Genomic DNA, 23920 nt, shown 5'->3' on the forward strand with positions numbered 1-23920 from the left:
ATGTGCTAGTCATCTAGCAAAAAATTGACTCTGACTTAGATGTCCCACTCCATAAGTTGCCTTAATTTTGCTCTTATTAATGTACAATTGAAAGAGTAAAATTACATTCATATATCAATGTAAAGAGCGAAAGCAATGAGCAAAAACATTTACAACTCACACAAGTTCCAAAATCTAGAATCAAAATGAACTGCAAATCCCTCTATGCAGTTTTAGCACTCATGTGAAGTGCCACAAGAGATGCATAGCAACCATCTTTGATGTTGATGAGCGCCTCGTGCCTTCCTTTCTCCACAATAGCACCGTTTTTAACCACAGCAATAACATCCGCATTCTTGATTGTTGATAATCGATGAGCGACGACGATTGTCGTCCTGTTCACCATGATTTTATCTAATGCTTGTTGAACTACTCTTTCTGATTCTGCATCTAATGCACTTGTTGCCTCGTCTAATAGTAATATCTTCGGACTCTTCACTATGGCTCGAGCTATGGCCACCCTTTGCTTCTGTCCCCCGGATAATTGAGTTCCTCGCTCCCCTACCATTGTATCATAACCCTGCATTCACATGGGTTCAATCAAAATTACAATGAAATTGAAATATCAGGATTAAACAATAATTTGATTATGCGGGCTATAAGATTCGCGTACCTCTTGTAAACTACTGATGAAACTGTGGGCATTGGCGAGTTGTGCTGCAGCTATAATTTCTGCCTCAGTTGCATTTCCTTCCTTTCCGTATGCAATATTGGCACGGATTGAGTCATTGAACAAAGCAGGCTCTTGGCTAACAAGCCCCATTTGCCGTCTTAACCACTTCAAATTCAGGTTCTGAATTTGAACTCCATCAAGAGTGATATGACCTGAATCTGCATCGTAAAATCTTTGCAATAATGCGATGACTGTCGACTTACCACTCCCACTTTCTCCGACTAGCGCCACAACCTGCAACAAATTGAAATGATTAAATATTGCTGATAGAAAAAAAAACTATATGTCATGCATTAATTGGCTTAAAAAGATTACCCTTCCAGAACGAATGGTCAAGCTGAGGTCCCGGAAAATCTGAATGTCGGGTCTGGATGGATATTTAAAGCTGACAGAACGAATATCAATATCTCCTCTCACGATTTCCAATGTTCTTCCTGACTCATTACTAGGATCCACCATAGATGTTCTGTCTATTATGTCGAATACTGAAGCAGCAGCAGCTTTCGCTTTTGTGGAATCAGCACCGAGGGAACTCGTCTGAGCAACTCCTACTGCTGCCATAGTCAAAGCGAAGAAAACCTGAAAGATTGAATCTATGTTTTAGTATCATTGAAACACATAGTTAAGTGTTAGTATGAATATGATGAATTTATTAATGTACTTACCCGAAAAACATCCGAAAACGTAGTGAGGCCATGCTTGATTAGTTGAGCTCCAGCATAGAAACTAATGGCGTAGAATGAGAACAAACAGAATGAGGCCAATCCAAATCCTAAACCGCTGATCAATCCTAGCTTTACTCCGGCTATCATAGGACCCTTGCATTTCTTGTCGTATAGTTCCATCACTTTCTCTTCAGCACAGAATGAAGCTACTGTTCTTATACTTCCAACTGCATCACTAGCAACTTGGCTTGCTTCCTCGTACATCGTCTGCAACCATTTAGATTTATGTTAAAACGATATATAGACATGAGAAGAAACGAAATACTAAAATGGGGGACTCGAGAAGTTGTACCTTCGCATTTGCGCTGAAACCTTTCATGAATTTTACTTGTATCGCACTGTTGAGGAAGATTAGGGGGAGTAGTACAAGGATAATACATGCTAGAGGCCAACTAGCAGTGAAAGCAATGATTATTCCAGCTAAAGCTGTTGCAATGTTTTGAACTATCTGAGCTAATGAATCTCCCACTAAGGCTCGAACTGCTGCTGCATCTGATGAGAGCCTAGCACCAATTGCACCACTCGAGTGCTTAGGATCATCAAACCAGCCAATCTCCATACAAACCACCTTCTCAAAACAGCTGGATCTTATTCGTTGGATTAGTTTAGATCCAGCTACGGAAAAGAAGAATGTTCTTAATGGATGTACCAAAACCGATACCAGGCCAAGGATCACGAACATAAGCGCCCAAAATTTCGAGTCCTTTTGCAGTTGATGAGGTGGTTCAAAAAATGTTTTGATTGCTCTAGAGATTAGTACGCCATAAATTGGAAGTATTGCTCCATTGAGACTTGCAGAAACAGCACCTGCTATGAGAACTGGCAGCTCTGGCTTGTTTAGAGAAGCAAGACGCCAGATGGAAATCTTTCGGGTTTGTTTTTCTGATGGAAGAGTTTCTCCATTTTCCAGGTCATTATCAATTGCAGGTGATGGCGAGTTGCGATAGCTGCTGCTGTTTCTTGATGATCCCCGGCTTATGGAATGGCGCATTGACCTTCTTTCGCTTAGCTGTCCGAACGAATCCCTTGAGATCTCTAATCTACCGGAATCATGTGCTGCTTCTTCTGATTCTTTATTTAGTTTCTGCAAGCGCATTAGCTGAGAGTATGCTCCATCAGGATTTTCAAGTAGATCCGAATGTGTTCCTGTGAATTTCATAAACATGATCAAATTATGAAATCTAATAAGAGAAGTTTAATATTAGCTTGACTATTATGTTTATGTTATTGCAGCAATACCTTTTTCGACAATTTTGCCTCGATGAATGACAGCAATCATATTAGCAGCCCTAACCGTGGCTAAACGATGGGCGACGATAACAGTTGTACGGTTCACCATATTTCTGTCTAGTGCTTCTTGCACTACCCTCTCAGATTCTGCATCAAGTGCACTGGTGGCTTCATCCAGAAGTAGAATTGGAGGGTTCTTCAAGATTGCTCTAGCGATCGCAATTCTCTGCTTCTGCCCACCAGAAAGTTGAGTTCCATGCTCACCAACCATAGTGTCAAGGCCCTGAATGCAAAAACAGAAAATTCATCAACTAATCTGATAATCTGAAACATATTTGGTTGACAGGATATGAAGAATAACGTCAAACCTGAGGTAATTTATCGATGAATTTTGCAGCATTGGCGAGTTCAGCAGCTGTTCTTATCTCTTCAAGAGTTGCACCATCTTTCCCATATGCAATATTGTCCCTGATGCTAGATGAAAAAAGCGCAGGCTCCTGGCCGACGAGCCCAATTTTTTCTCTGATCCATTTAAGTTGCAACTCTTTGAGGTTAATTCCATCAATGAGAACATCTCCTGCTTTTGGATCATAAAATCTCTCTATCAGACTAATAACTGTTGATTTTCCACTTCCACTGTGCCCAACCAAAGCTGCAGTAGAACCACTCGGGATTGAGAGAGAGAATCCACTAAATATTTCCTCATCAGGTCTTGCTGGATAACTGAAATATACATTTCTCAGCTCGATATCTCCGCGGATATTGTCCAATACTCTTCCGTTTGTACTGTAAGCATCGATCTCCGGCTTCCTCTTAATCGTCTCGAACATTTTATAGGCTGCAGCTTGTCCTGCAGCAAAAGCACTCAGACAAGGCGATGCCTGTCCCAAAGACCTGCCAAAGTTTAAAAAAGCAAAAAGTTTAAATTTATAACCTAATTCTGTAAAAAAAATAGGTTTCAGCGTTTCTGTTTTCGTGCAACATTGGAACACGAGTGATGAAGAAACTCACATTGAAGCGAGCAATACGGCAAAGATCACATTAATCACTTGGCCTCCCGTATATCCATTTGCCAATATCATCTTTGCACCAATCCATATAGCCATGCCATAGCTACTGAACAAGACAAGCATAACTACACCTACACCTAATCCGGAAGCAAGACCTTCAAACAGGCCTGATTTATAAGCAGTCTGAAGATGTTCGTTGTAAACACTAATAGCTCGATTCTCTCCGGTAAATGATGCAACCTGAAACGTGGAAGGATAAGTTAGTACTTTGCATGACAAAATAGGAAAAATTAAAGCATACTTTTGTTTCAGACTATGTAACCTACAGTTCTAATTGAGCCAATTGTCTGTTCTACAACAGAAGCAGCTTCTGCATATGCTTTTTGTCCGCGAGCTGCCAATCGTGCCATGGTAAGGGCCATGGCACCAACAGCTAGAACTATGAAAGGAATAGCAATTAACAGAAAAGCAGCAAGTTTTGTCCCTCTGACAAATGCTATGATAAAACCACCAAAAAATGTAGCCAACAGCTGCAGAACTTTTCCGACCTGCATAAAACAGGAAAGACTCAAATTAAAATATGCGATAAGATTAGAAAAACTGAATGTTCATTACAATTTCTCCATCTGCAGCAGCAGATGCAAAAACATTATTATTACCTTTTCACCCATGGCATCCTGGATAAGAACAGTATCGCCCGACATTCGACCAACAACCTCTCCGGTGTTTGTTTCCTTATCGAAGAAAGCAATATCTTGTCTCAATATAGTTTTCAGATATAAACCCCTTATTCTTGCCGCCTGACGTTCTCCTGTTACCATCCAGCAGGTAACCTCTGACAAACGAAGAAACACAATGTTTTTGTATTTTAGTCAAAATAATTTCAGAATGTTTCAATTGGAACTTATATATACATACACGTAAAGGAATACTAGTATAATAGAGATGAAGAACTTACGAAGACAAGCTAATGCCGCAGCTGCGCAGGCTAAGTAGACGAATTCCAACGATATCTGAAAAACTTGCAAGAATCAGAATTCAGATATTCAAGAAAAGAAGAACATATAATATATCTGAAAAAAACTACTGTTTTCGATTACCTTGGAAATTATCGGAACGATCCCTTTGTCATTCTGATTGGATCCGAAAGAATCAATAGTTTGGCCCATAAGCACTGACATGAAAGGCATAGTCACTCCATTCCCAAAAGCAGCAACAGTTCCAATAATCATCAACAAAATATCTTTAGAATCAGCGAACGTAAACAGTTTATAAAACGCTACTTTTTTCGCTTTCCCCTTCCCAGGGGCATCGATTTTAGTCTCCGCCATCGGAATCAAACCCTACTACTGCAAGAAAACGTTCCTAAACTAACTTGCAGAAGAAGTAACGGAAGAAAAAAAAGAATTTAAACTGTTTCAACTCAGAAAACAGTGTAATTATTCAGAAAATTAATAAAAATATGAAAACTGAACCTCTTAGAAGGCAATTGTATGGCGGAACGAGTAAGAAAAAAAAGGAATAAAGAATAGTAATTCCCGAAAATAATGTGAAATACAAAGGATGTGATACTCAAAAACTGAGTCACAGGTGATTTAATGAAAACGTTTTCTTTTGAACATCATTCATTTATTAAGGAGCCTCTGTTGTTTCAAATCTTTATTCAATTCTAACAACAACAGCTAAATATTTTAAGTATTTTATCAGAACTTAAATTCTTTTAGAATTTGAGTTGGATTAGGAATTGGAATATTGTTATTACATTAAAATGACTACTTAATCTCAAAAATAAATTTTAAAAATAATTAGCGAAATCTAGAAACTATGAGTGTATGCGTACTTATTTTCTTGATTTCCTGTAATTTATAACATTTTAAGAAATTTTTGTTTTTGGAAATTTGATTTTGCATTATTATTATGTGCAGTCTGAAATAAAAATAGAGATTTTTTAAATTTTGGTTTGAGTTATTGGAAACAGAGGAAGTCACGGAAGTGAAGTCAAAGAGCTTTCCTTTTATGGTTATGACTTACGAGTCAAACTTTATATTTTCGCTTTCTAAAAGAGCAATTACGATGATGACGACGTGTCTTATCTGACGTGGAATTTCTCCAGCTGGCCCCACGGGATCGAACTTGTAAAAGTTTTGCGAATATGGCATATGTCAGCGCCACCTGGCACCATCTTTGACGTGGGATGTTACGGAATATTCTGATCACGTGATAGGTGCTGAGTCGATAATTGTGCTCGACGATGTTTACTCCGACGAACAGCACTGCCGCAAATCTGCCGAAATTTTGTTGTGCTGACATTTTCTCCGATCATTGAAGAAACTAAAATTAATTTAGTATTCGAAGAATAGCATCAGCATTTTGTAAGGTAATCAAGAAAATTTTCTTGACAAACGAACAGAAATTTACTCTGTGGGGTTAGGGTTAGTTTTAATTGCAGTAAATAATATTTTAAGTGCAGTAGTTGTGAATTTGTGCGAAGCATTAATTGCAAACAAATTGGAGGCCTGGGGCTTCGAATTGCAATTATTACGTTTACATTTCATTCCTGCTGTTTCTTATGAATTACTAGCAGTATCAAAAAGTGAATCAGCAGATTGCAACTATTTTATTTTGTCTTGTTAATGTCAAAGTAACTGAATTTCTCTTACTAATTACTACATTATTTACAAAACTGTATTTGCAGATTCTGGAAAGCTGGAGGATTTTTGGTTAATTTTACCAGCCAAAAATGGTTATACTGAAGCCAGTGCAAGACTCAAAATTACTATCTTCATATCTTACAGGTAAATTCTCTCGTTTAGTGTTTGGTTTTTATATGCACACCATATATGTCAAATTGGAAACTTTTGCTCTAAAATTGTAATCTTCTGCTGCATTAGTTTCTGAATCGGAACCCGTAATGTTGAGTGAGTTGACATATGAGGATTTTGAAGGATTTCTCAACCGTTTAAAACCCGTACCTCATGATAAGAACTTTCTTTTCAAATGGAGATTTAAAAACCCTTCCCAATCCTCGTAATAAGTCTCCTTATTATTGCTCGAATAATTATATAACGCAACAGTTGTGCCACGTCATTCGTGCAATAGACTAACGAGCCGTTTGCCATGTTGGAATATTTAACGATAAAAATAACCAATAACTCAAGATTCTTTATCGCAAATGTGCATTGGCTTGTCGTAAAAATGATGCGGCACAACCGTTGCGTGAGATAAACACTCTTTTTTGCTCTCATTCATTATCTGGAAAAATGGAATATATGTTACATTTACATATCAGTATACATTTTTTTCTATTAAATTTATATGGTCCATTCTTTTTCTCATAAAAAAGACACAATAACTCTAAAGTCTAAATTATATATGAAAACTGAAGGTAAAATAGTTTATGCTGTTTTAGCAGTCATGTGAAGTGCAACTAAGGAAGCATAGAAACCATCTTTTATGTTGATCAGTGTTTCGTGCCTTCCTTTCTCAACTATAATTCCGTTCTTAACTACAGCAATAAGATCTGCATTCCTGATTGTGGATAACCGATGAGCTACAACAACTGTAGTTCTGTTCACCATGACTCTGTCTAGAGCATCCTGAACCACCCTTTCTGATTCAGCATCTAATGCGCTAGTTGCCTCGTCTAGTAGTAATATCTTTGGACTTTTGACTATGGCACGAGCAATAGCTACCCTTTGCTTTTGTCCTCCAGACAACTGAATTCCTCGCTCCCCTACCGTTGTTTCGTAACCCTGCATTTTGCAATGTTACGTTATTATAGAGTCCATTAATTGATGAATCAAAGTATAATGACTGAAAGATAATTTGATTTAATACCTGCTGTAAACTACTGATGAAACTGTGGGCATTGGCCATCTCTGCTGCAGCAATAGTCTCTGCCTCAGTTGCAATTCCTTCCTTTCCATATGCAATGTTTGTGCGTATTGTGTCGTTGAATAAAGCAGGTTCTTGGCTGACAAGTCCCATTTGCTGCCTTAACCACCTCAATTGGAGCTTTTGGATTTCAACTCCATCGAGTGTTATATGACCTGAATCCGGATCGTAGAATCTTTGCAGCAATGCAATCACTGTCGATTTACCACTCCCACTTTCTCCAACAAGTGCAACAGTCTGAAAATTTTATTGACAATGGTGAGATGTTGCTCTAATGCATTTCTCATTCGCAATTTTCTTTCTGTCATGTGATAGTTACATGAAATATGAGAGAATCAAAGTCGTTTACAAAAGTTACCTTTCCAGAACGAATAGTTAAGCTGAGGTCCCGAAAAATCTGAATATCTGGCCTGGATGGGTACTTAAAGCTTATATGGCGAAGCTCAATTTCTCCTCTAACATTTTCTATTGTTGTTCCTGACTCATCAGTAGGATCAATCAATGATTTCCTATCTATTATTCCAAATATAGAAGCAGCGGCAGCCTTTGCTTTGGTGGAATCTGTACCCATGGAACTAGACTGAGAAACTCCTACTGCTGCCATAGTCAAAGCGAAGAATACCTGTAAGGTGAACAAATTCTTTAGTATCAGCTAAACACATATATAATTTATAGGGTTCATAAAAATTCTATAGACATGAACATGATAAGTGTGCTCACTTGAAAAACATCATCAAATGTTATGTGGCCGCCCTCAACTAGTCGAGCTCCAGCATAGAAACTAGTTGCATAAAAACAGAATAAAAAGAAGGATGACATTCCGAATCCTATACCACTTATTAATCCTAGCCTTACTCCTGTCCTCGTAGGGCCTTCACATTTATTTTCGTATAGTTGCATCACCTTCTCCTCAGCACAGAAAGAAGCAACAGTTCTTATACTCCCAACTGCATCATTAGCCACTTGGCTTGCTTCCTCATACATCATCTACAACCAATTCTAATTATGTTAAATAACTATCTTTTGACAAGATACAAATTTGAATTTTCAGGTTTAGACAAAAGATTGGCATTCTACCTTTGCATCTGCACTGAATCCTTTCATGAACTTTACTTGTATGACACCGTTGATGCCAATTAGGGGGATTAGTGCAAGGATAATAAGTGCTAGTTGCCAACTAGCAGTGAAAGCAATGATCAGTCCTGCCAAAGCTGTTGCAATGTTTTGAACCAATTGGGCTAGTGCATCGCCAACTAAGGCTCGCACTGCTGCTGCATCTGCTGAGAGTCTAGCACCAATTGCACCACTCGAGTGCTCAGGATCATCGAACCAACCAATCTCCATGTGAACCACCTTCTCAAAACAAAGTGACCTAATCCGTTGGATTAACTTAGATCCAGCCACAGAAAAGAAGTATGTTCTCAATGGATAGACCACAAGTGACGCCAGACCAAGGGTCATAAACATTAATGCCCAAAACTTTGAGTCCTCCCTCAATTTATGAGGTGGTTCAAAAAATGTTTTAATTGCTTTGGAAATCAGTGTACCATAAATGGGAAGTATTGTGCCATTGACACTTGCAGCAATAGCACCGGCTATAAGAACTGGAATCTCTGGCTTGTTGAGAGAAGCAAGGCGGCGGATTGGGACCTCTGGATTTTTTTCTTTTGATGTGAAAGTTTCTAAATCTTCCAAGTCATTTTCAGGGCCATTGAGTCCTGCAGGCAACCCAAATGTGAGTGACAAGGAGTCATTGCGTCTGCTGCTATTTCTTGATGAACCTCTACTTATGGAACGCCGAAGTGATCTTCTCTGACTCGATTGTCTGAATGAATCTGAAGATATCTCTGATCTACTGAACTCATGTGATGGCTGTTCTGACTCCTTGTTTACTTCTTGTAATCTTATAAGCTGAGCGTACGCTCCGTCAGCGTTCTCAAGTAGTTCTGAATGTGTACCTGAGAAATTGAAAAATGTGTCATTAAATCACATTATGAAATTCAGAATTGCAAAAGATGTATGTGCAAAAATATACCCTTTTCAACCATTTTTCCTCGATGAATGACGGAGATTATATCAGCATTCCTAACAGTGGTCAAACGATGGGCAACAATAACAGTTGTTCTGTCTACCATAATCCTGTCTAGTGCCTCTTGAACTACCCTCTCAGATTCCGCATCAAGTGCACTCGTGGCTTCATCTAGAAGCAAAATTCGAGGGTTCTTCAAAATCGCTCTTGCAATAGCAATTCTCTGTTTCTGCCCACCAGAAAGTTGAGTTCCATGCTCACCTACCATGGTGTCAAACCCCTGAGGTAATTTGTCAATAAATTTTGCAGCATTAGCAAGTTCCGCTGCAGCTTTTATCTCCTCAACGGTTGCACCATCTTTCCCATATGCAATATTGTCCCTGATACTAGACGTAAACAGTGCGGGTTCCTGGCTGACGAGGCCAATTTTGTTTCTAATCCATTTAAGTTGAAATTCTTTGAGATTAGTTCCATCAATGAGAACTTCTCCTGATCTTGGATCATAAAATCTCTCTATCAGACTGATAACTGTTGATTTCCCACTTCCACTATGCCCAACCAAAGCTGCAGTGCAACCACTAGGGATTGAAAGTGAAAATCCACTAAATATATCTTCATCAGGTCTTGCTGGATAACTGAAATATACATCTTTCAACTCTATATCTCCTCGGAGGTCGTCCAATACTCTTCCGCTTGTATCACAAGAATCGATCTCTGGCTTCCTGTTTATTGTCTCGAACATTTTATACGCTGCAGCTTGTCCTGCTGCAAAAGCGCTCATACAAGGAGACGTCTGTCCCAAGGACCTGCAAAATTTACAAGAGCTCGAAAATGGTTAATACATAACCAGTGCTTGTTATAAATATGAATAATTCTAGCCTAAACTCGGAAATGAAGTAGGAACTCACATGGAACCGGTCAATACAGCGATAATGACATTAATCACTTCTCCTCCGGTATATCCTTTTTCGAGTATCATCTTCGCACCAAACCATACGGCCATGGCATAGCTACAAAACACAACAAGTAAAACTACTCCAATACCTACTCCAGAAGCAGCTCCTTCATGTGCACCTGATTTATATGCAGCTTGAAGATGCTTGTTGTAAACACCGATTGCTTGCTTCTCTCCAGTAAACGATGCAACCTGAAATAGTAAACGACGATGATGTTTTATTACGAAACATTAAGTAGCAAATATACTTGTTTTCTTAGGACTAATTAATTATTGTACCGTTCGAATTGAGCCGATTGTCTGCTCTACTACAATAGCTGCTTCTGCATAAGCATTCTGTCCACGACTTGCCATTCTTGAGACCAAAATGGACACAGTTGCTCCAGCTGCTACCAGCAAGGGAATAGCAGATAACATGACGAGTGTAAGAAGCCACCCTTTCACAAATGCTATTATAAAACCCCCGAAAAATGCAGCCATCAGCTGTAGAAATTTTCCCACCTGCACAAAACAATTAATTCAGCACATGATCAATTCAACTCGACTCGACTAAGCTATGGGATTATTACCTTTTCACCCATTGCATCTTGTATCAGAACAGTATCACCGGACATTCTACCGACGACCTCTCCGGTGTTTGTTTCCTTGTCGAAGAAGGCAATATCTTGTCTTAGTATAGTTTTCAAATAGAACCCTCTTATTCGTGCTGCCTGTCTTTCTCCTGTTACCATCCAACAAGTAACCTCTGACAAACAACAAACACAAAATTAATTAGTACTTATTAAAGTTTTTGTCGGTGTTTAAAGTCGTTAAGGTGAAGAACTTACGAAGAAAGGAAGCTACTGCAGCTCCAATGGCTAAGTAAACAAACTTGAGAGACACCTGAAAACATGAAAATCAGGTGTAAATCACTTCATTTCAACAATTTTAGCAAATTACAACCTCAATTTCAGACAAACTAAATAAATTGCATACCCTGGAAACTATCTTGAGCATATCTTTATCAGTCTGATTATTTCCGAAAGAATCAATCATTTCTCCCATGAGCAATGACATGAGAGGCATAGAAACTCCATTTCCAATAGCGCCAAGGCTTCCGAAAATCATCAACCACAGATCAGTTGAATCCGCAAACGAAAAAAGCTTAAGAAATGGAACTGTTTTAGTTTTCTCCTTCTCCTCTTCTTTCATCTCCGTCGAGCTCGACTCTTTCTCCTCCTTCTCCTTCTCCTCCTCCGCCATTCGCTCTCCCGTTTTAGATGTCAACGTGTTAGCCTCGTGAATAAAACTAGGATCACCGTTCTCCTCCGCCATAGCAGGGATCCACTATAACCTGAACTCGGAGAATTTATCTTCTGTCTGCAAAATTCGTCAGAAGATATTTATGAAAAAGTTGAGAAACTAACTTACAACACAAGTAACAAAAAGATGGCTAACGTTTTACGCTAAACAATGGAGTTGGATAGGCCGGTTATGAAAATACAAAAGAAATAGGGATTATATTAACTTTTATCATGTTCTTTTTCTTCATATAATTGCAAGAACTACACTACAAACTGATATAATAAATTATAGTATATGTCTATGATAGTGATTTATTATTTTGACTAAACTAATTATAATAGACAAATCATGCAACTTAAATATTCACTAGCACATAAATTAAACCTATATACGTATACAGGTGATGGAGGCAAATGATAAAAAAATTATTAGGAAAATTGAAACCCACCTAATTGTTCATTATTTCTTGAACATTTTCTTCACTAGCGACAGTATTGAAATTATAAAATAAATGAATTTTTCGTTGAATATCTTACTATGTAGAATTTGAATAATTAACCATAAACAAATATGAACATTGTCTAACTTAGAGCACCCAAATTTCATAAAGTATTTAGAATATTGAAAAATGAAGTTCTAAAGTCTAATATTCAAACTTATTTAGAGAAAAAAGAGTTAAAGACTTGGTCTTTTTTCTGTACAGTATTTATGGATAGCATTCACATTTATGAATGCTTACTTGCTAATGCTATCGACAAAAGTCAAATAAAGCATCAAAGTCCCATTAAAATTATAATTAAAATTCTTGTTCATGAAGATAAAAACCAAATCCCTTAAGTTTAGCCTAATTTGCAGGAAAGTTTTACTTAAATTTAAAAGTTTAATATAAGATTCCAATCTCTCCCTCACAAATTTTAACAATTCAATTGTTTTGATCTAGTTAAAACTACATAATGCTCGCGCTAGGTCTAATCAAATCCCGAGACATATATATATATATACTTCTTGAAACTTGTTATGTAAATAATCTTGAAAATTTTCTGTTACATTTTCAAGGGGATAGATTCTTGATGCCAATCACATGATCAGCAAATATAATACATATCCATACAAGAAACATAATTCTCATTTTCAAGAACACAAAAAGCTAATTCAAGAAACAGAAGGGCTTACCAAATCAAAGAATCAGAGCTCATGAGCAAACTCTTGAGCTTGAGGCTTGTGATGATCTTTGACTCTTGATTAGCTAGTAGGATTATAGTATATATATAAATAAATATATGGTCAAAAATAATATAATTTGCGTCTTATAGAATCACAAGTTGTTAGTAATTCATTTGTTATGTATTTTGTTTTTCCACAAGGAATACTACTTTGCACCTATCTTGCTGGTTTAAGCAACCTTATTAAGTCTATTTTTGTAAACATTAAATATGATGATAATGACACACATATGTGTATGTATGTACTCCCTCCGTCCCGTTTAAGAAGGGACATATCCCTTTTTCACACATATTAAGAAAACAATAATTATTATTGGTTTTTCTTGTTTTACCCTTATTAATTATAGCCTTTTAGTTTGTGTGTAGAGTAATAATCATTAATTATAGAAAGAGAATGGCACAAAAATCACAATTGTTATATGGGTAAAAAATGGAAATATATCCCTTTTTAAACGGGACGGAAGGAGTATTTGAGATTTCAATAAATCTTCTAAGTCAGCTTAAAGATTTTAGATTGTGCTTTTGTATTTTATTTCATTTTTGTACATTGAAAATGAGTTGTATTTTCTTTTTGGGTACAACTAATTAAGACATGAAAAGTAATGGGTTAGTTGCTGAAGAATCATGAATATTCATGGGCATGTGAGGTGACTAATTAAAATTAGGTATAATCCATCTCAATTATGGTCACATTTCAATTAAAGTGAATAAACTAAAATTAAAGAAGATGAAAAAACTGCCTCCTTGAATAAAAATCATGACTCACCATTGATCAAAAACAGTATGGCTTGTTGTTAGCATGTATTTTTTTATGTTTCTTTATAATTGTCTTTTTTCAAGTTTTTTTTTTCCAAATTAATTCAAATTAAATGTTGATTCTTCCATATTTCTGATTTTTTATAATGGTTTTTGTCATAAATGAATAAAAAGAACATTCCCTTCTGCAGTTCTCTCAGTTCTTTGTTACCTTCAGAGTCAAGAAAACAAAAACATGAGGAAGTTTGACTACCCTGAGAAATACTATTCATAAATTTCAAATAGTATTCAAACTCTAAAGAAAGTTTATTAATTTCATCATCAATTTTTAATCAGTAGTAAATGACAAAGAATTTATTTGTTGACCATGTTAGAAGCTCCAATTACTTTGCTTATAAAAGAAAATAACAATTACTATCAAACAATTGATAGTATGGTCGTGTAGAAATTCAAATTTAATTTTTTTATAAATTTAAAAATACCATTCAGATGACTCTTGATCGATATAAAAATTAATTTTTTCAGTATTTTTGTTAGTTTTCACTCTATTATTTTTTGTGTCCATGTTGAGAAAGTAATAAAGCCATGCTGTCATGAATTTGTATTTAATTAGAGATTACAATATGGTTAGATATTGATGTTATGGTTAATGTTTAACTGAAATTGCTTACACACAATTGTTAATTACTACTACTTCCGTCCATTTTTAGTTGTCTTTTTAAACAAATATTTTTGTCCATCAATAGTTGTCACTTTAGGATTTTTATGTGACTTTTACAATAATATTTCAAATTTAACATTCTTATTAAATGATAGTTCAATTTCCAAAGATAAATCATCCAATAGTGGGTTAATAACTCTATTTTCAAAACTAAATTTATCAATAGTGGAGTTTATTAATAGGGTTATATTAGTTTTTATGTTTATAATTTAAGATAAAAGAGGCACTTTCTTAATCTTAGCAATTTAGTCTAAAGCGACAACTAAAAATGAAGTGGTCAAATACTTATCTAATAAGCTGGCCTAGTGGCCTGCTTCCAACAGCAACTGCCAAATAAATAAATGAAATTAATAATCCATCATCTAGAAGTTGAACTTTTGCACTTTGACAAAAACAAATATTAATTGAAGCCACACATGTGACAGGAAATAAGAAAAAACAAATTCAAAATTTTAAGATTTTTTTTTTTTTTTCCAAGATAGATTCATAGATGAGATTAAAGTACAAGATGAAAGTTATACACAACCAACCATATAAACTTTCAACACTCTAATCTACCAACAAAATACATATGGAACTATAAAAAACAAGCAAAAGATTAATCGAAAAGGAGTAAATCAAGCCGAATTCCGCAAAACTTAAACACGGCGCTTTGTCCGAGACGCGGGGTCTTGATTCATCAAACCCATTCGATTATACCGTGAAACCGCTTGCTCCTTAGCCTCCATCCGCATCTTCAATATGAATCCAACAAGATAGATCTAAAAATAACATTAGAAAACACCAACACATAATTTAAATCAAAGACAAACAAGAAAAAGACTTCTAATTAAGACCTCAATTTAGAATTTGAAAAAACCACTAGATAAAATTAAAAAGTTGTTTTCAATCCCAAAAAAACCACTTTCTCTAAGATAATAGTTTTTTCAAAAGACCAAAATCAAGGATTTTATTTTTCTTCTTTTTAAGTTGAAGATCTTAAAACCGCTTAAGGAACCCAACAACCTTAATCGGGTTAAAGATCATTCCAACCATTTAAGAGGAAAGAAACTCATAACTCTAAATATTTGAAGAAAGCACAAGATCAAGTAAAGCATTTTGCACTTTGCACACCTTAGATGAAGTGTAACAGAATCGAGCCAATTTGTGAGCTACTCGAGTTTAATTTAAAAGTTCCTAAAAAGTGACTCGATTTGTGTTGAATTGAGCTCGACTTTGTGCTACTCGATTAATTATCCATTGAATTCAAACTCTAAAATACTTGATTAGATAAACTTACGAGTCTAATCGAACTTTATCTAATTTATTTTTTGCTTTTTATAATTATATATATTTATAATAGTATTTTTATTTTAATATTAAAATTAAAATTTATATTTCAATATTTATATAGATAACCGAGTCGAGTCGAGTTCGATTCACTATTATTTTACCGAGTTGAAGCTCAAACCTCTAAAATAAAACTCGATCGAATCCGAATTGAGTTTCGAGCTTTAGATTTTTTTAGAGTAAAATCAAGCTCGATTTTGGCAATGTTTCGGCTCGACTCGGCTCGATTATAAAAAGTAGCGACGTACTATTCAATCCCGTGAAGATAAAAAAAATTATAATATTAGTTAAATAAGAAAGCTATATTTATATATATTATAATCTTGAACACCAAATGAGCTTGCACACAATTTCGCAAAGTGTCTTCCTATATTTCATCCACGTGTATAACTATATTCAAATTTATTTTAATTCTTATTTATATAATTTAATTAACTTTTTTTTTAAACACACAATAAATTTATCTATCTATCTATATTATATATAAAAGCACGGATGGGGGGTAGACAGATAAATTTACTGAATAATCCTTTTCAGTTTACTACTAAATAAAGGTTTTATAGTCATTAACTAATTAGTTATTTAATTAATTACTATTATAATTAAAGTCCTAATTAGAATAGCTAGCTAAATTATTTCTAATTTAATTTTTAGTATGTAAAAAATAACTAAATTGTCTCCAAATTAGTAGGAATACCTGTCTTTTAGTTTGATCGAACTACAAACTTCAAATACTGTATTCGATTAATATAATATTATTTAAATGTCTATCTTATTATTTTTAAAGATATTATTAAAAAAATTAAGTTAATTATTTAATTATGGTTATTATAAAACCAAAAAAAGAATAAATTCAGTATGGAAAAAAATATAATAACCGAATAATATTTACTATTACAAAAATTCTTAGCTAATTTAATATTAATTATACATAAAAATTGATATAATTATAATAAATTTACTAATATGTTCATTGACGAGTTACGTTACGAGCCACGTGCATAGCACGTAATGCGAAACTAGTAGTTATAAAATTCAAAAAGTTTAATATAAATTATAGAATTTGAAGAGTTTTGTTTTATTATTTATTTTTATTAATTATGACATAAAATATATTTTAAAAAAGTAATTTTAAATTTAATAAATAAAGGTTTAAATTCATTGTATTTAAAAAAAATTATAATTATGAAATTAAAATGTAAATAGTCTAATTTATTTCTAATATTTAGTATATTGCATATTTGAATATTTCTAATATTTAATATATTTTATTAATGTTTAAAAAGTTATAAATTTTAAAGAGTTTTTGCATACATCATTAATGTTATAAATTATGAAATCAATTATTATTTCTAATTAGTTATAAATTTAATTAATTATAAGTTTTTAAAGTCATTTATTATGAAATCTTAATTTTTTTTTATATTTTTAATATTTGTAAGTTATGAAATATTAAAAGACTATTTTTCTATATATCAATGACAAACATCAATAAAATTTAATATATATAGTTTCTTATCTTATATACATATATGCACTTAGACACTAAAAACAAGGTATGTATATTTGATCTTTTCAAATGACAAAATATATTTATATTTCACAAAAAACAAAAATTAATTGTAGTTGATTTCTGCTCAATTGATATGTTTTTATTGTAAGAAAAAAATGCACGCAAATTATTAACCTATAGTTAGAAAGCATGTTCTAATGATTTTATTTTTCTTTATTTACTTGGTGGTGATATGTATGAATCATATTATATGTGTGTTAATTCTTAACTTTACAACTATATATGATTATGCCATAAAAAAAATTATTTAACTTTTGTACTTTTTAAATTTTTTATGTATTAAAATAAGATAATATAAAAAAAATATTTGTTTTAGATTTTATTATCAAACCCGCGCAACGTACAGGCATCGGCCTAGTTATAAAAATATCCCTGGAATCTCATCATATCAACAACAATTGAATTATAGTTTCAATTTATAATCATTATTGATAGTGGCTTTATTTTTTCTTAATGATTAATATAGTGACTTTAGTTTTTATAAATCAATAATTTATAATGATTTATTTTTAAAAATTTATACAATTTAAAAATATAAATTAGTATAAATAATTAAAGTATAACTATATACCATTTCTGGTAAAGCATTCTTAGATCAGTGAATTCCACTACTCAAATATAATTGACTTTTACTGAGAGATCTAGAAAAAATCCAATCTAGACAAAATATTCATATTTATACACTTATATTATTTATTCTTTAGTAAAAGATACTGCAGAAACTCTGTAATCACAATTATGTATAAATAAACATTTAAATGAGTGAGTGTTATGCAGTTTTAGTAGTCATATGAAGTGCAACTAAGGAGGCATAAAAACCATCCTTAATGTTGATTAATGTCTCATGTTTTCCCTTCTCCACAATTGTTCCATTCTTGACTACTGCAATAACATTTGCATTCTTTATCGTCGATAATCGATGAGCTACAACGACAGTAGTCCTGTCCACCATGACTCGGTCTAATGCGTCTTGAACCGCCCTTTCGGATTCAGCATCTAATGCACTTGTTGCCTCATCTAGTAGTAATATTTTAGGACTCTTGACTATGGCTCGAGCTATAGCTACCCTTTGCTTCTGTCCTCCTGACAGTTGAATTCCTCGTTCCCCTACAATTGTATCATAACCCTGCTTTTCGCCAGGAAATGAAGATTCGGACAATGTATAATGATGAGAAAAACAAGATAGATGTCAGTTTGTTACCTGTTGTAAACTGCTGATGAAATTGTGGGCATTGGCTAGCTCTGTTGCAGCTATAATTTCTGCCTCAGTTGCGTTTTCTTCCTTTCCGTAAGCAATGTTGGTTCGGATTGTGTCGTTGAATAAAGAAGGCTCTTGGCTGACAAGTCCCATTTGCTGCCTTAACCAACTCAGCTGGAGGTTTTTGATTTCGACTCCATCAAGTGTAATATGACCCGAATTTGGATCATAAAATCTTTGCAGCAATGCTATCACTGTGGATTTACCAGAACCACTTTCTCCAACCAGGGCAACAGTCTGACAGTTATTAAGCTGATCAGTTGGTATTGTTCGAATGGATGTTAGTAAGTGCCCGAGATAGATATTAAGTAGTTACCTTGCCCGAACGAATAGCTAAACTGAGGTCCTGGAAAATTTGGATATCCGGTCTGGATGGATATTTAAAGCTTAAATGATGCATCTCAATGTCTCCCCTAACAGTTTCTAATGTTGTACCTGACTCATCACTCGGGTCAATAATCGACTTTTGGTCTATTATTCCAAATACAGAAGCAGTTGCAGCCTTGGCTTTTGCGGTATCAGCACCCAACGAACTCGTTTGGGAAATTCCAATTGCTGCCATAATCAAAGCTAACATAACCTGAAATATCAATCTCACCACTTAAAACACATGTCCTTGTTGTAAGGCTTAGAAAAATTGGATAAATAATAAATATGAAAGATATAAATACTGACTTGAAAAACATCTGAAAATGTTGTATAGCCACCCTCAAGTAGTCGAGCTCCAGCATAGAAACTAATAGCATAGAAACAGTATAAAAATAAGGACGAAATTCCAAATCCTACGCCGCTTACCAATCCTAGCCTTACTCCTGTCCTCTTGGGAGCTTCACATTTCTTTTCATACAGTTGCATAACTTTATCTTCAGAGCAGAAGGAAGCAACTGTTCTTATACTTCCAACTGCATCATTAGCAACTTGGCTCGCTTCCTCATACTTCATCTGCAATCATTCGGATTTACATCAGAATTTGAAATTTTTTAACATATATATTATAGTTTTTGCTCAGACTGATTGACATTCAGTTTGTATTTACCTTTGCATCTTCACTGAATCCTTTAATAGACTTTATCTGCAGCAAACTATTGGCACCTATCAGAGGGATTAGTGCAAGTATAACAAATGCTAGCTGCCAACTTGCAGTAAAGGCAATGACCAAAGCTGCTAATGCTGTTGCAATGCTTTGAACCAACTGAGATAATGCATCTCCAACTAAAGCTCGCACTGCTGCGGCGTCTGCTGAAAGCCTAGCACCGATAGCCCCACTTGAGTGGACTGGGTTATCAAACCATCCAATTTCCGTACAAACCACCTTCTCAAAACAAAGTGACCTAATCCTTTGAATTAGCTTAGATCCAGCCACAGCAAAAAAGTATGCTCTCAATGGATTTACCACCAACGATACCAGACCAAGGGTCGTAAACATTACTGCCCAAAACTTGGAGTCTTTTCTCAGTTCATGAGGCGCCTCAAAAAATGTTTTGATTGCTTTGGAGATGAGGACACCATAAATCGGAAGTATTGCGCCATTGATACATGCAGCAATAGTGCCAACTATAAGAGCTGGAATCTCTGGTTTATTAAGATAGGCAAGGCGGCGGATTGAAACCTCTGGAGTTTGTTCATTTGAAGGAAAAGTTTCTAGATCTTCCAATGCATTGTCAGGGCCTCTGTGTTCTGTAGGCAAACCAAATGGAGCTGATAGTATCTCGTGATGACTGCTATTTCTTGATGATCCCCTACTTATGGAGCGGGGCAGTGACCTTCTTTGACTTGATTGTCTATATAACTCGACAGAAATTTCTGATCTGTTGTGTTCACTTGCTTCTTGTTCTGATTCTTTATTCACTTCCTGTAAGTGTATAAGCTGAGAGTATGCTCCACCAGGATCCTTAAGTAGTTGAAAATGTGTGCCTGATAAATTGAAGTATATGTCAGCCTTTTCTTGTCCATATACATCATGAAATTCAAAATTGCTGAAGTTCTATGTAAAACAACATTGTGCTTCTCTTTTTATCAGTAGTACTAGATTCCAAGACAATTTCTGTGATTAGAACCGAAAATTTCGAAAAAATGAAGATGTGGAGGTTAATGAGTAAGAGTTAGATAACTATACAGATCAACAAACACCATACATAATTTGACGAGTTTGCAGATCTTCAGCTTTGCTGTATGTTTACATATGACTATAATCAGAAAAAGTACCTTTTTCGACCATCTTCCCTTGATGAAGAACAGCAATCATATCAGCATTCCTGACAGTGGTCAAACGATGGGCAACAATAACAGTAGTTCGGTTGACCATGATCCTGTCCAGTGCCTCTTGCACTACTCGCTCAGACTCTGCATCAAGTGCACTTGTGGCTTCATCCAAAAGTAAAATCCGAGGGTTCTTCAAGATTGCTCTTGCAATTGCAATTCTCTGCTTCTGCCCGCCAGAAAGTTGAGTTCCCCGCTCACCAACCATAGTGTCAAGGCCCTGAATGCAAAATATAAAGATCATCAACTAATTGTATAATCCAAAACACATTTTATTGACAGGATATACAAATAACATTGAACCTGAGGTAATTTATCAATGAACTTTGCAGCATTGGCAAGTTCAGCTGCAACTTTTATCTCCTCAATGGTTGCACCATCCTTCCCATATGCAATATTGTCCCTGATACTAGACGTAAACAACGCAGGTTCCTGGCTAACGAGGCCAATTTTGTTTCTAATCCATTTAAGCTGAAATTCATTGAGATTAATTCCATCAATGAGAACTTCTCCTGATCTTGGATCATAAAATCTCTCTATCAGACTGATAACTGTTGATTTCCCACTTCCACTATGCCCAACCAAAGCTGCAGTGCAGCCACTCGGGATGGAAAGAGAGAAACCGCTAAATATATCCTCATCTGGTCTTGCTGGATAACTGAAATATACATCTTTCAACTCTATATCTCCGTGGAGGTCGTCCAATACTCTTCCACTTGTATCACAAGCATCAATCTCTGGCTTCCTGTTTATCGTCTCGAACATTTTATACGCTGCAGCTTGTCCTGCCGCAAAAGCACTAACACAAGGCGATGCCTGTCCCAATGACCTGCAGAATTAGCAAATGCCAGAAACAGGCAGTAAAAAGATTATAACAAACAATTATTGAAGACTATAATTGCATCGAAATCAAAACACGAAAGGAACTCACGTTGAACCGACCAATATAGCAACAATAACATTAATCACTTCCCCTCCAGTATATCCTTTCTCTAGTATCATCTTCCCACCAAACCATACAGCCAAGCCATAGCTACTGAACAAAACTAGAAAAACTACGCCAATACCGACTCCAGCAGCAATACCTTCGTGCACACCTGATGTATAAGAAGTCTGAAGATGTCCGTTGTAAACACTAATAGCTCGTTTCTCTCCAGTAAATGATGCAACCTGGACTATCAAAAACTTGTCATGGTTTTTCCAAACATAAAGTAGCAGACATTCAAACATCATTTTGGTCTGGCTTAGTAACATACCGTTCTAATTGAGCCAATCGTTTGCTCTACTACAGCAGCTGCTTCCGTGTAAGCATTTTGTCCACGAGTTGCGATCTTTGATATCAAAATGGAAGAAATTGCACCAGCTATTACTAGCAGGGGAATAACAGATAACATCACAAGGGCAAGCATCCACCCTTTCAAAAATGCTATTATAAATCCCCCTAAAAAAGTGGCCACTAATTGCAAAAACTTTCCAACCTGCAGTATACAACTCCAGGATAAGATGAAAGAAAACTAATCGAACTAATTCATTGAAATTTCTCCTTCCTGAAAGAAGTTCAGTCACTGCATTAAAACGTTACCTTTTCGCCCATTGCATCTTGAATAAGAACAGTATCACCAGACATTCTACCAACAACCTCTCCGGCGTTTGTTTCCTTATCGAAGAAAGCAATATCTTGTCTTAATATAGTTTTCAGATAATAATTCCTTATTCTTGCAGCCTGTCTTTCCCCCGTAACCATCCAACACGATACCTCTGACAAACAGCAAACACAATATATCTTTTAATTCATATGCAGACTAGTGTTTTAAGGTGAAGTATTGAAGGCGAACATACGAAGTAAGGATGCTGCTGCAGCTCCAATTGCCAAGTAGACATATTTTAAAGCGACCTAGAAACCAAATCAGTATTATATCAACAAATTCGTAATCTGAAATCCGAATATTAGTTGTTTATACTGTTCCTTATTACCTTGGAAATTATATGAGCTATATCTTTATTGCTCTGGTTGATTCCAAAGGAATCAATCATTTCTCCTAAAAGCAATGAAGATATAGGCATACAAGCTCCATTTCCGAATGCACCGATAGTTCCAGCAATCATCAATAATACATCAGTTGAATCAGCAAAAGAAAACAGCTTCAGAATCGGAACTGTTTTCGATTTCTCGTCCTCTTTTGCTTTACTTCCATCCAAGCTCGAGTCTTTCTCTTCTTTCACCTCTTGCTCTTCGATTTTCAACATTTCAGCCACGGAACAATCCCAAGAACTCAGTTCAGACAGTGAACTAGTGTATCAGATATATCTAATCTGTGTCTGCATAGCAGCTTTTCCAAACAAGTGAAACTGAGTCAAACTATCCACCAGCATAAGATACAAAAATAGAGCATGTAAATCACTGAAAAAAATTTACTTACAACATTAAAGAACCATAGACATGATGATGAAGAACTTGATCGTGCGGGCTTCTCCCTACTTTATGAGTGTACATTACCTGTTCTTGAACATTTGATATATATAATAACACTTGAACCTACTACAGCTATTCAAATCCTTCTGTATATTTCTCATTGTTTATACAATTGATCATTCTATTTTCTAGAAAACTAATATGCATGGTGCAAGCAGCCTTATTAAATTGTTAACACATATTTATGACAATTAAATTTAAACTGATTTATAATCTAAATGAATATATATTCGATACTATTGCTCTCACGTTTCAGTCATTGACTCATTCCTCAAAACTGATATTTTATATTTTGTCAACTAACGGTTGTATTTCCATTTTTTTTTTTTTATGTTCGGAACTGAAGGTAAGATATATATTTTGTAAAGAGAATGAGGTAATATTATAAAAATAAGTTCACAATAATGTGTTCTGTAAAATATTTGATACATAGTTGGCTTAAATAAAATAATGAAAATATTATTTTAGAATATTTAAATAGAGAATATA

General features: G+C 35.0%; 3 protein-coding genes across 4 annotated transcripts; all 3 read right to left on the reverse strand.

Moving 5' to 3' along the window:
* Positions 1-56: 56 nt before the first annotated feature.
* On the reverse strand, positions 57-5307 carry LOC126687368 (ABC transporter B family member 4-like). Its single transcript, XM_050381916.2, has 12 exons — positions 4778-5307; positions 4636-4690; positions 4337-4512; positions 4004-4225; positions 3679-3917; positions 3036-3561; positions 2677-2950; positions 1730-2583; positions 1378-1644; positions 1028-1291; positions 653-946; positions 57-559 (listed from the first exon to the last, which is right to left on the reverse strand). Exons 1-12 carry the CDS (start codon positions 5006-5008, stop codon positions 203-205), a joined length of 3759 nt encoding a protein of 1252 aa, XP_050237873.1. The 5' UTR covers positions 5009-5307; the 3' UTR covers positions 57-202.
* Positions 5308-6925: 1618 nt separating this feature from the next.
* On the reverse strand, positions 6926-13145 carry LOC126686041 (ABC transporter B family member 11-like). 2 transcript variants are annotated; one of them, XM_050380053.2, is made up of 12 exons: positions 13013-13145; positions 11531-11914; positions 11383-11437; positions 11125-11300; positions 10835-11056; positions 10509-10747; positions 9607-10406; positions 8649-9529; positions 8292-8558; positions 7930-8193; positions 7515-7808; positions 6926-7429 (listed from the first exon to the last, which is right to left on the reverse strand). In XM_050380053.2, exons 2-12 carry the CDS (start codon positions 11867-11869, stop codon positions 7073-7075), a joined length of 3894 nt encoding a protein of 1297 aa, XP_050236010.1. In that variant the 5' UTR covers positions 11870-11914; positions 13013-13145; the 3' UTR covers positions 6926-7072. The 2 variants fall into 2 exon arrangements, with proteins under 2 accessions (XP_050236010.1, XP_050236012.1); XM_050380055.2 differs by lacking the exon at positions 13013-13145 and adding an exon at positions 11993-12010.
* Positions 13146-18044: 4899 nt separating this feature from the next.
* LOC126686044 (ABC transporter B family member 11-like) lies at positions 18045-23570 on the reverse strand. The gene is made up of 13 exons (XM_050380059.2): positions 23379-23570; positions 22933-23288; positions 22798-22852; positions 22541-22716; positions 22215-22436; positions 21890-22128; positions 21262-21787; positions 20905-21178; positions 19736-20613; positions 19375-19641; positions 19016-19279; positions 18643-18936; positions 18045-18567 (listed from the first exon to the last, which is right to left on the reverse strand). Exons 2-13 carry the CDS (start codon positions 23203-23205, stop codon positions 18211-18213), a joined length of 3825 nt encoding a protein of 1274 aa, XP_050236016.1. The 5' UTR covers positions 23206-23288; positions 23379-23570; the 3' UTR covers positions 18045-18210.
* Between the last annotated feature and the right edge of the window lie 350 nt (positions 23571-23920).

The sequence above is a fragment of the Mercurialis annua genome, linkage group LG6, assembly GCF_937616625.2.
Source record: "Mercurialis annua linkage group LG6, ddMerAnnu1.2, whole genome shotgun sequence".
Lineage (NCBI taxonomy): Eukaryota > Viridiplantae > Streptophyta > Magnoliopsida > Malpighiales > Euphorbiaceae > Mercurialis > Mercurialis annua.

Bases quoted from the DNA above. Each gene is read 5' to 3' on its own strand.
- LOC126686041 (XM_050380053.2), bottom strand. From the start codon at position 11,869: ATGGCGGAGGAGAACGGTGATCCTAGTTTTATTCACGAGGCTAACACG. The intron at 9,530-9,606 runs GTATATTTTTGC...TCAATTTCTCAG, and splicing joins AGGAAAAATGGTTGAAAAGG to GTACACATTCAGAACTACTT. The intron at 7,809-7,929 runs GTAACTTTTGTA...TAAAATTTTCAG, and splicing joins TAACTATTCGTTCTGGAAAG to ACTGTTGCACTTGTTGGAGA.
- LOC126686044 (XM_050380059.2), bottom strand. From the start codon at position 23,205: ATGTTGAAAATCGAAGAGCAAGAGGTGAAAGAAGAGAAAGACTCGAGC. The intron at 22,717-22,797 runs GTATGTTCGCCT...GCTGTTTGTCAG, and splicing joins TGCAGCAGCATCCTTACTTC to AGGTATCGTGTTGGATGGTT. The intron at 18,568-18,642 runs GTAACAAACTGA...GGCGAAAAGCAG, and splicing joins TCATCAGCAGTTTACAACAG to GGTTATGATACAATTGTAGG.
- LOC126687368 (XM_050381916.2), bottom strand. From the start codon at position 5,008: ATGGCGGAGACTAAAATCGATGCCCCTGGGAAGGGGAAAGCGAAAAAA. The intron at 1,292-1,377 runs GTAAGTACATTA...TCAATCTTTCAG, and splicing joins CGTTTTCGGATGTTTTTCGG to GTTTTCTTCGCTTTGACTAT. The intron at 947-1,027 runs GTAATCTTTTTA...AATTTGTTGCAG, and splicing joins TGACCATTCGTTCTGGAAGG to GTTGTGGCGCTAGTCGGAGA.